The sequence below is a fragment of the Dermacentor silvarum genome, chromosome 4 (genome assembly GCF_013339745.2).
Source record: "Dermacentor silvarum isolate Dsil-2018 chromosome 4, BIME_Dsil_1.4, whole genome shotgun sequence".
Taxonomy (NCBI): domain Eukaryota; kingdom Metazoa; phylum Arthropoda; class Arachnida; order Ixodida; family Ixodidae; genus Dermacentor; species Dermacentor silvarum.
The window spans coordinates 111,988,581-112,001,063 of NC_051157.2; the positions used below are offsets into that span (position 1 = coordinate 111,988,581).

Genomic DNA, 12,483 nt, shown 5'->3' on the forward strand with positions numbered 1-12,483 from the left:
TAGTTAAGGCGGCAGCAAAATTTGCAGTGTCTGAAAGGTTGCGTTTGCCGGCGCCTTAACTAGATGGAGCCACCATACCGGTGGAGGCTTGGGACCGCGTTGTTTGCGTTCCGCGTCTGAATCGCATCTGTCTGCGCCTGCGCGCCTGCATAGGGTATGTTTATAGTACATTTTCCCGCTCTCGGATAGGACGCGCTTGCGTGCCTCAGTCGTAAAGTATCCTCTTCCCACGCAGCGGGCCTGGGTTCGATCCCAGCGGAGAGCGGGTACTTTTTTTTCGCATGCGGTAGCGGCTACGTACGGGGCGGCGGCGGCGGCATCATCGCGACCCGAAACGGCTATTGGAATGAGCCCATAACAGCTTACGCTGCAAAAAGCAAATAGACGGCTAATTGCTTTCGGCTACGGCGACAGCCAGGAGTCCCGGAATGTGCTTGTTGGGATACTACCGCGCTCAATTTCTGCTTTGCTGAGAAACTTTTTGCAATATATACTATATACCAAACGGTAAGAACGACAGCAAACGCCATGATATTTGGTTGCAGTGGATAAAGCATGGGAAATTCACTCACCAGTGGCACTTGTCTATGATAAGCAAGCGTTTCCAGAGACAAACGTTTGAAAGAAGCGTCGCGTTAGAGGTTGTCTACCGCTGAATTGGAATGCTTGCGTCATTCACCGAAATCACAGCTTTAATGTGATTTTTTTTTTTACAACGCGAGCTTCGTGGTGTTGTTTTGTTTTTACCCTGATTTAAAACAAAGGGGAACGTTGCCCCTATGGCTCTCATTACGCATTCGTTTTCTGTACTACAGCCACACGGGCTATTTCAAGCCTCGTTGACATTGATCGGTATGAAGCGTTTCGAGCGCGACTAAGGTATAATCAAAGCCACGGTTTAAAACGTCGCGCTGCAGCGCTTGATTCCTATTCAGCTAAAAGAGCCTGTGTGACACGGCTATCGTCTTCGGTTTCGTGTGCGAATTTTATAGCGCTAAGGGCGACCGTTATTATTTATTCTTCGCCGCCGCAAGTATACGCGTATATAGAAACGCGAGGACCTCTTCGCGCTTCCCGCAGCGCGTCGACTCTATACGAGTAAACAACGAGTGAGGGCGGTGTCACATGCCGCGACTGAAGCGAAATAAATCTGTGTAATCGCGCGCGTCGCAATGCGATTTTTAGAGGTCAATTTTTTGACGAGCGCGCTATGCGCGTCGACCGGCGACGTATAACTGCTTCAAACAGTAACAATGCTTCTTATTTAAGCACAGTGTATAGAAATTTAGCACCTACCTGTTGCATTTTCGCGATGAACACATAACCTATCGGGGAGTTCAGCAAGAGTGGTAAGTAGGATGGCGTATAGGAGTTCGATCGGCCCTCCTACCGGCCGTCGCGCTTCATATTTGTTGGCTGTTAGTTTACCATCATCCTACATACCTTCCTACATAACCATTTAGCGTGCATCGCAGATGCAGCATCCCACCATATATATATATATATATATATATATATATATATATATATATATATTAGAAATGCACTGATTTGCAAAACGTAACTGCACAAATGAGCTGCTGCTGCCGGAGAGACACGTTTCACCAAATCTGGCAACAACAGCACAGTGTTGCCTGTGCGTGCTCCGACGGTTGCAGTACTTTCCGCGTTCCAGTGACTTTAGCATGGACAGACTCCTTCCCAGCATCGCATTGCTCTTGCCGACGCCGGCTGACGCTGAAAATCAGTGGGTAACTTGTTCCTTGTGATTGGCATAAGTCATCAATCAAACGAAATCGTTTTATTCGAAATATGTGCTTTATTGAAGTTTTTAATGGTTTCGGCTGCATGCACACATGATTATTCGTATTAAAGTATCGCCCGGCTTCACTTAATAAAGGGTGCGAAGCGGCTAATTTGCTTTTCTTCGTATCGACCTGGTGAGGCAAAGGCGCTGCGAAAGCCACTTGGCCTCGTTGCGGCAGCTCCCGCGGACTGACTGCACCACACAGTGATGATTGGCAGAGAGAGAGAGTCCTTTCAATAAAGTCCTTGACCCCAGCAAGGACTTTATTGAAAGTCCTTGCTGGGGTCAAGGCAGACGAGGCAGCCGCTTAAGGATGTCCGCGCAATTTTTCTACTGTCATGCCGTCACTTCGAGCACGGCTTTGTTTCAGCTGTACACTTCCTTACGAGTGGCCCCGCTGTTGGACTGCACTTACCGCGTTACTATGGCTCCGTTGGACTCTCCGCTTGCAACGAAATACCGCTTATGAGGAAGTCCATTTTCTGACACGACGGCTTCTTTATGACAAAAGTTTGTGGCAGGGACCCGATTTTTTATTGTGACAACTTTTCCAGAACATTAACCGCTTACTGCTACTTTGTTTTCTCTCTGATTTCGCAAGATTGCGTCTTTTTCTTGGTTGCCTAAAAGACAGCGTCATTGTTGCTTGTCCTATTTGTACGGTCTTTTATAGTTGCCGAAATGGCCGCGAAGCCCTGCAGTATATATATATATATATATATATATATATATATATATATATATATATATATATATATCTGCCGTTTGACTGTAACGACTATGGTGATGCCAGAACTGAGTTGTAACGCCTCTATAATGAAACCGTATAATATAATGCGGTCTATTCTAAAAGTTCTGTGTGCTTAGATACCTAAGAGCGGCCATATATGTATGCAGGTAGTATGTAGTCCTAGTTAATTGTTCTGGTTACGAACAACAGAGGTGCGCTCACCCACTCGCACCATCACTGTAAAATAATTTACGCCCTTAAAGGCGAATAAGGCTGCAAGTTATTTTAAAGTGCACCTTGTGGTTCAATAAACCAGTTCACTTGTCCGCATCACCAGCAACGTTTGCACGTGGATGCGTTCGACTGTTTGTTCTTGGAAGATATTTGGTCTCATTAGCACTTCATGATTGCACGTAGACTGGTGTTCTTTGACTCGCCTTGTCCTGCGGTGACTGTCGCTGCCCTGTACAAGCAGTTGCAGATATAATTCATGCTAATTAAAACACGGTGCAGTCAATTTTTAACCGATAAACAAATTGAACCGGCCCGAACAGAAGCCGTCGAAATCTATGAGGTCACGGCGATCTGCAGTGGTGCGGGAACTATCAAGACGGCGTCGCCACCAATCTTTAGTTTTTGCGCCTTTTCTAGCTAAAGAAGCCTCTTTTAACGGCAGCAGTGCTTCTTTAGGGGCACGAGCACCGAGTGACACTCTTGTTTCTTGCGCTGCAACTTCCGGTTAGGGACCGACTTCCGGATTGTCACAGAGGTGGGACGAAATTAAAAATAAATCGTAAAACGATAAAAACAAGTAGATATCCATGGTTCTACTTATGGTCGATGATAGATATGACATCAGAGCATAGGTTTAGTATAGTAAAGAACTAATTAAGTGTCAAGAATAATTAAAAGCAATTAAGGAAAGTCTAGCTTACATCAAAGCACACATTCGTACACTTTAGCTACCCACCGGATCAGTACTGCAGGTTCCCGTGAAACTCCAAGACGAGAAGTGACGTCCTCAGTGATGTCACACTTAAACCAGGGGTACCCGCTCATTACTAAATAAAATGAAACATGGCTGCGGCTTAGCTCAGCTAACCCTGGATATGCAAAATGAAAGCTTGGTTTAGCCTGGTTAAGTCTTGGTTTCACTTGGTTAACCTTTGACTAGCTTAATTCCCCTTAACCGTTTCGGATGAGCACAGCTCGTCTTTTTTTTTTTCAACTACATTTTTTCTTTTCAACCACCGTTTCACATTTATTTGGGGGGCAACTCGTGTTTGAAAAAAATGGCGTCCGGTGGAGGGGCGACGCATATGTGTTGCTGGTCCGTCGTCGTGGAAAAGAAGCCTTTCGCCGTCGTCCAGCTCTTCGGACGATAATGATTCATACACCGAAGCTTACTAAATCGCCTCTGGAAGCGAAAGCGATAGCAATGACTATGAAATTAGCAGTTCACCAGATGGAGAAGACTGCTCAGATGACACAATTACGAGTGCGCGTCATTGGCGGCGCATCAACATGAATGACATCCCCACGGAGCCTCCTCGGTTTCCCTTTTTGGGCGTCCCTGGTAAGGCGTTCAAAATAACATCGCCTAATGGCATGACTTGATAAAACTCCGAACTGCTCTCTTGCTCTGTTTTTATTGTTGATACCAGCAGGATACTGGCCTCCTTTATCACGAGCAATAATAAACGTTATTATGGCAATTTGACTGAGTATGTGCTTGATTTTTTTTTCAACATCGAAAACTTGCTTTTTAAAAGAAAAAAATATTCAATATCAAATCTTTAAAAAAATAAACAGTTTGGGCATAGAAATTGTCAAAATAATAAAACGGTTAAGGGGTTAACCAACGTTGTGGTCCCGCTTCCGGCGTTTAGCGAGCCGAACGGTTCGCTCTTCCTCAGTCTCCGACGCTAGCTTCGCGCGCTTGGCATTCCGGACCCTCTCCAGTGAAGCATCTCGCCGGGCGATATCCACGGGGTGGACAGACGCCGCTTGCCGACGAGGGCCTTAAAGCCTCCCGCTCCCGCGCAACGCTCAGAGAAGAAGGCCCGGCCTCGCTCTCGTCCATGGCCAAGCTCGCACCGACTAAGCAAGCGTGGCGCTCCTTAGCCAGGCGCGCGGCGAGTCACGTGGTCAGGCGACGACCCAGCTGCGGAGAGCGCATGCGACAAGCCGGCGGCGGGAACTAGCGCACGCGGCGGCGGAGCTCGGCGCGTCACGTGATGCGTTGCCAAGCCTACGGCGCAGCTGCGGTAATGTGAAGGTGAAATTGCTGGTGACGGCGAAGCTCGGCTCGACTAGCGCTGATGGCCCCGTTTTGCTTTCGTAACGTGACGCAAATTTGACGTTTCGCCTAAGAAACTGTAATGTAGACATTGAACATAGCGTGGTTGATAAAGCAAAACAGTTTTCCTTCCCAGTAAAAATAAAGCAGCTAGCTCAAAGCGTACGATTATTCCATCAAAATCGTTTCTCGCTTCCGTCGTCTGCATGCGCGCTGGCTGTCGTCTGCTTCATTAGCTAGGATGCGTGTCCTCGGGAAACGGAATGAGTCATCGTATATTGGCGCCCACGCGCTTGCTTTCTACCTTGAGACAACATACGCGACCTGCCAGTGATGATCAGCGCACGCTCTAGGCCGCGTTATCGCTATCTCGTGATCCGCAAGTGACTCAGCCCGACTCGTCTGGCTGAGAAGCGACCGAATATCATCGATAGCGTTGCGCGCGCCACAGGTATCCGCTTGAGTGACGCAAACGCTGGCAATGCCATCTCTTGTGCACTTCGCTGCTTACTCGCACCGCGAGAGGAAACTTCAAGGCGCCGTCTTGCGTACATTTCTTTTTGTAAATTAAAAAGTCACCGTTGTCATAGCCTTTGATGACGCGAAAAGTCATTAATATTGATTACAATACAAACACAATAGTGAAAAGTGCGAAATGTCACAGAAAGTTTGCTAGTTTCCACCAATATTATTTCAAATAAACGTGTTTTTAATAGAAATGATGGTTCAAAACACAAATGCCAACACCACCCGAGAGCGATTCAAATGCTATGAGCACGCGTTGTGAACAAAAGATTTTCATGGCCCCAAATGACAGGGAAAATGCGGCGATACGCATGCCTCTAGACTGACACTGCATATGGTCGCTCATTACCATAATTCGCGCGGCTCGTCGCACCACAAATTATGGCGGAAAATCTGTGCAATGGCGGCCCAGCGCAACGTCACGCAACGTCAGATTGACGTTTACGAAACGGCCCTTCCTGTGACGCTCTTCACGGGATATTCTTTCAGCCAATCAACAACTGACATGCCGGCTATCTTGGAACACCACCACATATTCGCGAAATTGCAGATGCATTGCACGAGCTTCTGCACGCTACCGTCCACTTTCTTTTTAAAGCGCTAAAGTCGCAATATAGGTGCCAAGGACCACAAAAAAGTATTAGTCGATAAAACTTGCAGCTCCACGTCACGCTTCGTCATTCTGACGAAAACGCAAAATTGCATTTTGCAAAACTTCCGTTTCCCGGCACAAATTTCGAAACACGTGACCTCTGGACAGCCAATGAGACAGCCAAGATGGCGGATAATGGCGGCCGTGCAGGCGCCATGCGTGTCCAGAATAGAGCCCTAGGTTGGTAAAGCTGGCGCTTTCATCATTATCAGCCTATATTTATGTCCGCTGCAGGACGAAGGCCTTTCCCTGTGATCTCCCAATTATCCCTGTCTTGCGCTAGCTGATTCCAACTTGCGCCTGCAGATTTGCTAACTTTATCACCCCACCTAGTTTTCTGCCGTCCTCGACTGCGCTTCCCTTCTCTTGGTATCCATTCTGTAACTCTAATGGTCCACCGGTTATCCATCCTACGCGTTACATGGCCTGCCCAGCTCCATTTTTTCTGCTTAATGTCAACTAGTATATGGGCTATCCCCGTTTGTTCTCCGATCCACACTGCTCTCTCCCTGTCTCTTAACGTTATGCCCAACATTTTTCGTTCCATCGCTCTTTGTGCGGTCCTGAACTTGTTCTCGAGCTTCTTTGTTAACCTCCAAGTTTCTGCCCCATATGTTAGCACCGGTAGAATGCAATGATTGTACACTTTTCTTTTCAACGACAGTGGTAAGCTCCCAGTCAGGATTTGGCAATGCCTACAGTATGCACTCCAACCCAATTTTATTATTGCGATAGCAATTATATGGACACTCCAAAGCAGATTTCTGCTGTCGGCGTCGCCGTGAGGTTCCGTACGACGTCAATGGAGATGAAATCGTCGCCGCGCGCCACCGAATGCTGTATGTGCGAGTGAAAGGGCGCGAGGGACGCGCGCTTTCACGGGGAGTGAACGCACGGCGGAGAACAAACGCGCGTTCTGTGCCGTGCTCCCTTAAGGGCTGCAGAAGTAGGCGTCTCTTTCCTCCTTTACAATCACCATATATGTAGAGCAAACGCGCCTTCTTCCGACGCACGAAAGGCCGTGGGGGGGGGAGGGGGAGGGAAGGGAGGCGACGTTTAGCTGCGGCACCAAGTGCCTATTATTGCGATAGCAATTATATGGACACTCAAAAGCAGATTTCTGCCGTCGGCGTCGCCGTCGCCGTGAGGTTCCGTATTACGTCATTTGGAGAATAAATCGTCGCCGCGCGCCGAACGCTGTATGTGCGAGTGAAAGGGCGCGAGGGGCGCGTCTTTCACGGGGAGTGAACGCACAGCGGAGAACAAACGCGCGTTCTGCGCCGTGCTCGCTTAAGGGCTGCAGAAGTAGGCGTCTCTGTTCTCCTTCACAATCACCATGTATGTAGAGTTGGCGCTGAGCCGTGCTCCCTCAAGGGCTGCAGAAGATAGCGCCAACCTTTCCCTTTCCCTCAAGAACCACTTATCATGTAGAGCAAACGCGCCTTCTTCCGACGAGCGAGAGACCGTGGGGGAGGGGGAGGGAAGGGAGGCGACGTTTAGCTGCGGCACGCAGTGCCTATTTATATCAGAGGCTGCGGCAACAGTCACCAACGCCGCACGCATTTTGTGCGAACGCGGGCAAAACGCCGATGGCGTCGACAACAGTCCTGCGTGTTGCCGGTGCTGCTGCATGTCCAAGTTTATACAGCTGATAAAGCTACTATCATTATTCCGTATAGCTCTCTACAAATTTGCTATCGCAATTGATGCTTCGCCTTTCAGGTGAAACTGCGACAACTTTTTTTTTTCTGTAAACTTCTTTTTCATGATCAGGGTCCCCTGTGAGTAATTGATCTAGGTAAACGTACTCCTTTGCAGACTCTACAGCCCTTACAGCTGGCGCTTTAAACCAAGCTAATTAAAACAAGCTAAACAGCTTGACATCACGTCCGGGCAACCAACTTGTGAGAACAGAAGACCCGGAACAAGCAAACATTTATTCGTCGGGCAACTAAGCTGATGTTGCAGCCATGATGTCAAGCTTCTTTTGCGGACGCGAAGCACACTGTCCACTACAGAGCTATGCACCGCCGGGCACAGGGTGAACGCCTGCCTAACACAGCGGAGGGGTGACGTCACTCCGTCCTCTCTCGCTTCTCCTCTCCCGGCGCGCACCTGCTGCGTCGCTCGCTCGCGCTGCTCGCGCGCGCCAGCAGCGCGCTGGCGCTCGTCAGCGACCACGGGGTGCTTAAGGTGCGCTTCGTGCGCCGTCCATCAGGGGGCTACGCATCGCGCCATAGTCGCGCACATAGATATGAGTTGTTTCTCAGTAGCAGCCCCGAGCTTCGAGTTGTTGTTGTTGCCTCAAAACGTGGTGCGAGTTCAGCGCTATAGTCCCGCGTCTTCTTCTTTTCCGTCCTTATTCGTGTACGAGCTGCGTTGAATTAAGATGAACGCACACCAACTCACCAACTTGCAGTTATGCCTCCGCAACTGCGCGTTCTTGCATTGCCAGCAGCAGAGGCCACAACGCCACCTGACGTCTTTTCACGACACACGCGCGGACTGAGCAGATTTGTACAAATGGTCGCCGGGTTTTCGCCGTATTTATTGACATTTGGTCAGAACTGCACTTATACAGGCCGTGTTCAGTTGGCTCGCTATCCCGGTTCACAGTTTAGGAGAAGGGATGGCTGAAGAGAAGACGACGACGGTAGAGAAAGGAAAAAAAAGGGGGGGAAGACTGTTAGGGTAACATACGACATGTTAAAGCGAGGAATAAAATAGCTTATATAAATATCCTAGAACAGAATACGCACCTAGATTAATAACATTCCGGTACACAAGCAATCGCACACGACACACGCGCCCACGCATATACATACGGTCACACACACACACACACACGAGTTTGCAAATAAACTCGAAGCGAAACATACGCACGCACGCACACACGCACATACGACCATAAACATACAACAGAAAACGCCGATGATAAGGAAAAAAAAAAGAAAAGTAAGAAGAAAGCGGTGGCTCGCCACCAGCTGTGCTCTTTTGAGGCTTTATGCTCAACTTGTCAGCAGCACTCGGTGAGAATGTCGCCGCGAGAATCAAGTTACTTTCGAGGAGACGAACGACTAAGTTTGCATGCTTTTGATGACTATACTAGGCAGAGCTTTCATGAAAGCAACGTCAATTTTCGTTACCCGGTAGTCCTCTAATTTGCAACAAAGTCCCGTTTCGAAATTATTTCGCTCACATACCCAAGTGAGCTCAAACGTCACAAACGTCTATTTGATCAGACTTTGTAAAGACATGTGCCGCCTCTGAAGCTTAGTGCTACCCTTTTGTACTATATAAACCTGATTTCGTGTTGACGTTGCTGGAATGCAAACTATTTTGAATATTCAGCTGGGCTGCTTGAAACGCAGTCAAGAGATCTGCTCCCGCCGCTCTACATCTCGGGAATCTTAGATCCGAACTACAAGATTCATTATTCGCTCTGGGAACCAGTCTGACGCTGGTCAGGGTCCTCGAAAGTGGGTATGAATACGTATGTAGTATGCCGCCGTAATTGCGGAATGAAGCCTGCCCATGACAGAAAGCTCTTATATGTTACAAAAGAAGGCGCTCCATTCAAGACAGCAGCCAAAACATGCACCGCATGCGGCTACCTTCTTAAGCACAATACGTCATATGTCGCGCACCAATGGGAGAAATCGCATCTAAACACAGTTCGCTTCTATTCTCGCACTTACACACACAGAAAAAAGAAGAAGAAAAAAAATCACGTCCTTGGTCTCACTCACTTTCCTTACGGAAAGTCCAGCACCAACGCGACACGAGAAATATTCACAAAACGAGTCACTCCTGCGCAGTAATAAAACCTAAAGCACTCGCAGACGCAGGGACGCGCGCATTGAGAATAAACCAGCGCGTTTGCGTGACTGACAAAAAAGGTTTGCCGTCCCAAATACAGCAAAAACAAACACTCGAAATAAAAAGGTACAAAAATACAGAAAAAAAAGGTGACGGGCGTCTGAACCAGAAAAAAAAAAAAAAAGAAGTGAAGCGACCCTTTGAAGGGGTCGCATTTCCCGCTTGAAAGCCTGAAGTATACAGCGATGTCAGCGATGTCACGTGTGAATACAGAGCGCTCACCATCACAGAGTACATCGCTGCGGTGGCATGGGGGTACGCTCGTTTTCTATTGTGACCTATAGCACTTAAGCACGACGAACCGCACAGACTCCGCAGAAGAAGACATTGGCACCCGGTGAAACACACACACACACAAAAAAAAAGAAAGTCGAGAAACGGAGAACCACAGAGAAACGGAGAGTCAAATACATAAAAAAAGCAATGTACAAACACTGTCCCGTTCGCTGACGCCCGTTTCTTTCTTGTTTTTGTTTTTTTCGTCCTAAAGGCACAAGCGCGCATGCGCGCGCGTCGTCAGAGATAAATGCACTCAAGCAGACTTCTCGCGCCTATAGTAGAGCGCACCTATTATAGTATAAACAACACAAATGACGCGGCTAATACGTTCATCGCCCAGCACACACACACACGCAGTGGCACTCGCACATTTTGTTGGCTTCTGACCTCTGCTTGGCAACTGTGTCGTGTTCCCATCCTTCTTTGTGTTTCTTGGATCCTCTTGTATTGTGTGTTTTACGCTGCGTTGCTATAGGCGTCTGTCACGTTGACTTGCAGCAACTTCTTTGTGGTTTTTCTTTTTCCCCGTCGTGGTTTGTAACGCTGGCACAGCGGTTGAAATATAGTGTCCACGCGCACAGACTCAGAAAAAAAAAAGTTAGAAAAAGGGGGGATGGGGATAGGGGGAGGAGGAGAACGGGTCCGATTTTGTTGTATCACAGTGTTCCTCTCGCGGCCGGGAGGTGTCTCTAGCGGAAGAAATACGCCGTGATGACGTCACTGGCGTACACGATCCGCCCGCCGATCGTCATCAGTTGACTGCCAAGCCGTGACCGACGATGTCCAGGACCCAGTGCTTCGAGTGTAGGACGCTGTTGCTGCCTACTGCGTGCAGCGCCGCCGTGGAGTTGCCGGCGGCGCCGTCCTCCGAGCATAGCCTCTGAACCGACGACTCCGGGAGCAACCCGCGCAGCTCCCATTGGCCGCCATGGCCGGTGCACATTAGGGCTGCCTCTGCCGCTGGCTGCAAAAGAGAGCGAGGAGAACACAACCGAAGTTGAAACTACCCGTTCTGGTTGCTCAGTGACTTCGGCGTTAGGCTGCGAAGCATGAGGTCGCTCTACTCTACTTCTACTTCTACTCTGCCAACAACCGCGCTCGTCGCTCGCCCGCACCGTCTCTTATCTCCACACGGCTCTGACCTTTATGCGCCGTGCATTCGCCGCTCAGTTTCCGTTGCAGCGATAGACCGCACGTACCTTCGCCCTCTGCGGCGTATGCGCTTGCTGCCAGCGTTTTGACAGTCGTTGTCTGCAGTCATTCAGTATGATCTATTCATGTTTGTTTGTGCGCGCTCACACAACGCTTGTTCATTCAGTTAGTAATAGTCGGGCCACATTTTCCAACGCACGCTACACATGCAATGCTGCCCGGATCAGGCAGTGCAGCGCTACAGGTGTGTCCCTTCGCACGCGCTGCCCACGGGAAACGCTTCTCATCAACACCACCGTTTCACACGCGCCTTCTCGTGGTCATCGAGTCTCTCTTCATGTCGGTCCACTTACGCCGCAGCACACCTGCTTACTTAATCAGCTCATGTTTACTACAATTCATATTGCTACCAAAGCCGCTCACCTTACTTATGACATTGCTGTGTTGCTATCGCATTCATTGCTTCGCCATTAGGGCGAAACTGACATTTTTTAGCTTCATGGGCATACAACACTCGTGTGCCGTGCACTGGGTGCACGTTAGGGAACCTCAGATGGTCAAAAGTTACGGCGCGCGCCTCATAATCAGATTGTGGTCTTGGCACGTAAAACCCCAGCATTTAATTTAATTTATATTAGGTTGAAGCGACAGAAACCCGCCCGCCGTGGCTGCTGAGTTGGAGTCACGGGTTGGATTCCAGGCCGCGGCAGGCGCGTTTTGATGGAGGTGAAATGCAAGAATGCTCGCCCGGATGTTCAAAATGTTCTACTATGTGGTTTCGAGACGTTACACCGCACAGTTTGATGAAATAAGCGAAAGGAGAAAGAGATCTACAATACATACAGAAAAAAGGAAATCGTTTTCTGATGCTATTATTATTTTTTACCAGCGTCATGTGCACTTTCTGTAAACCTTTTTAGAGCATTTTACGCTATGCGTTCCAAGGCTCTAAAAAGAACTCGCTGCTGGGCAAGTTGTTTGAACCTTGGGGAAGACATCGTAGCGCAAATTAAGCAAACAGAAAGTAAACACAGTAGGAGCTCTCACGCTGTTCCGTCTTACGCCTAAACTACGCCTTCCCCGCAGCCTACAGGAGCCCAGTGAAGTGCTGCCGATAATAATAGAGTTATTGCGGGCTTAGAAAAGAAATTACTCCATAG

The 12,483-nt window shown here is 48.7% G+C and overlaps 1 protein-coding gene across 5 annotated transcripts in view; it reads right to left on the reverse strand.

Annotated features, from left to right (window-relative positions):
- Positions 1-8,540: 8,540 nt before the first annotated feature.
- Positions 8,541-12,483, reverse strand: part of LOC119450503 (uncharacterized) — a 228,589-nt gene continuing 224,646 nt past the window's right edge. For all 5 annotated transcript variants that reach the window (XM_049665925.1, XM_037713981.2, XM_037713979.2 and 2 more), the window contains one exon: positions 8,541-11,135. In XM_049665925.1, coding sequence (XP_049521882.1) covers positions 10,923-11,135 — 213 coding nt within the window. In that variant the 3' untranslated portion in view covers positions 8,541-10,922. The remainder of the gene's footprint in view (positions 11,136-12,483) is intronic.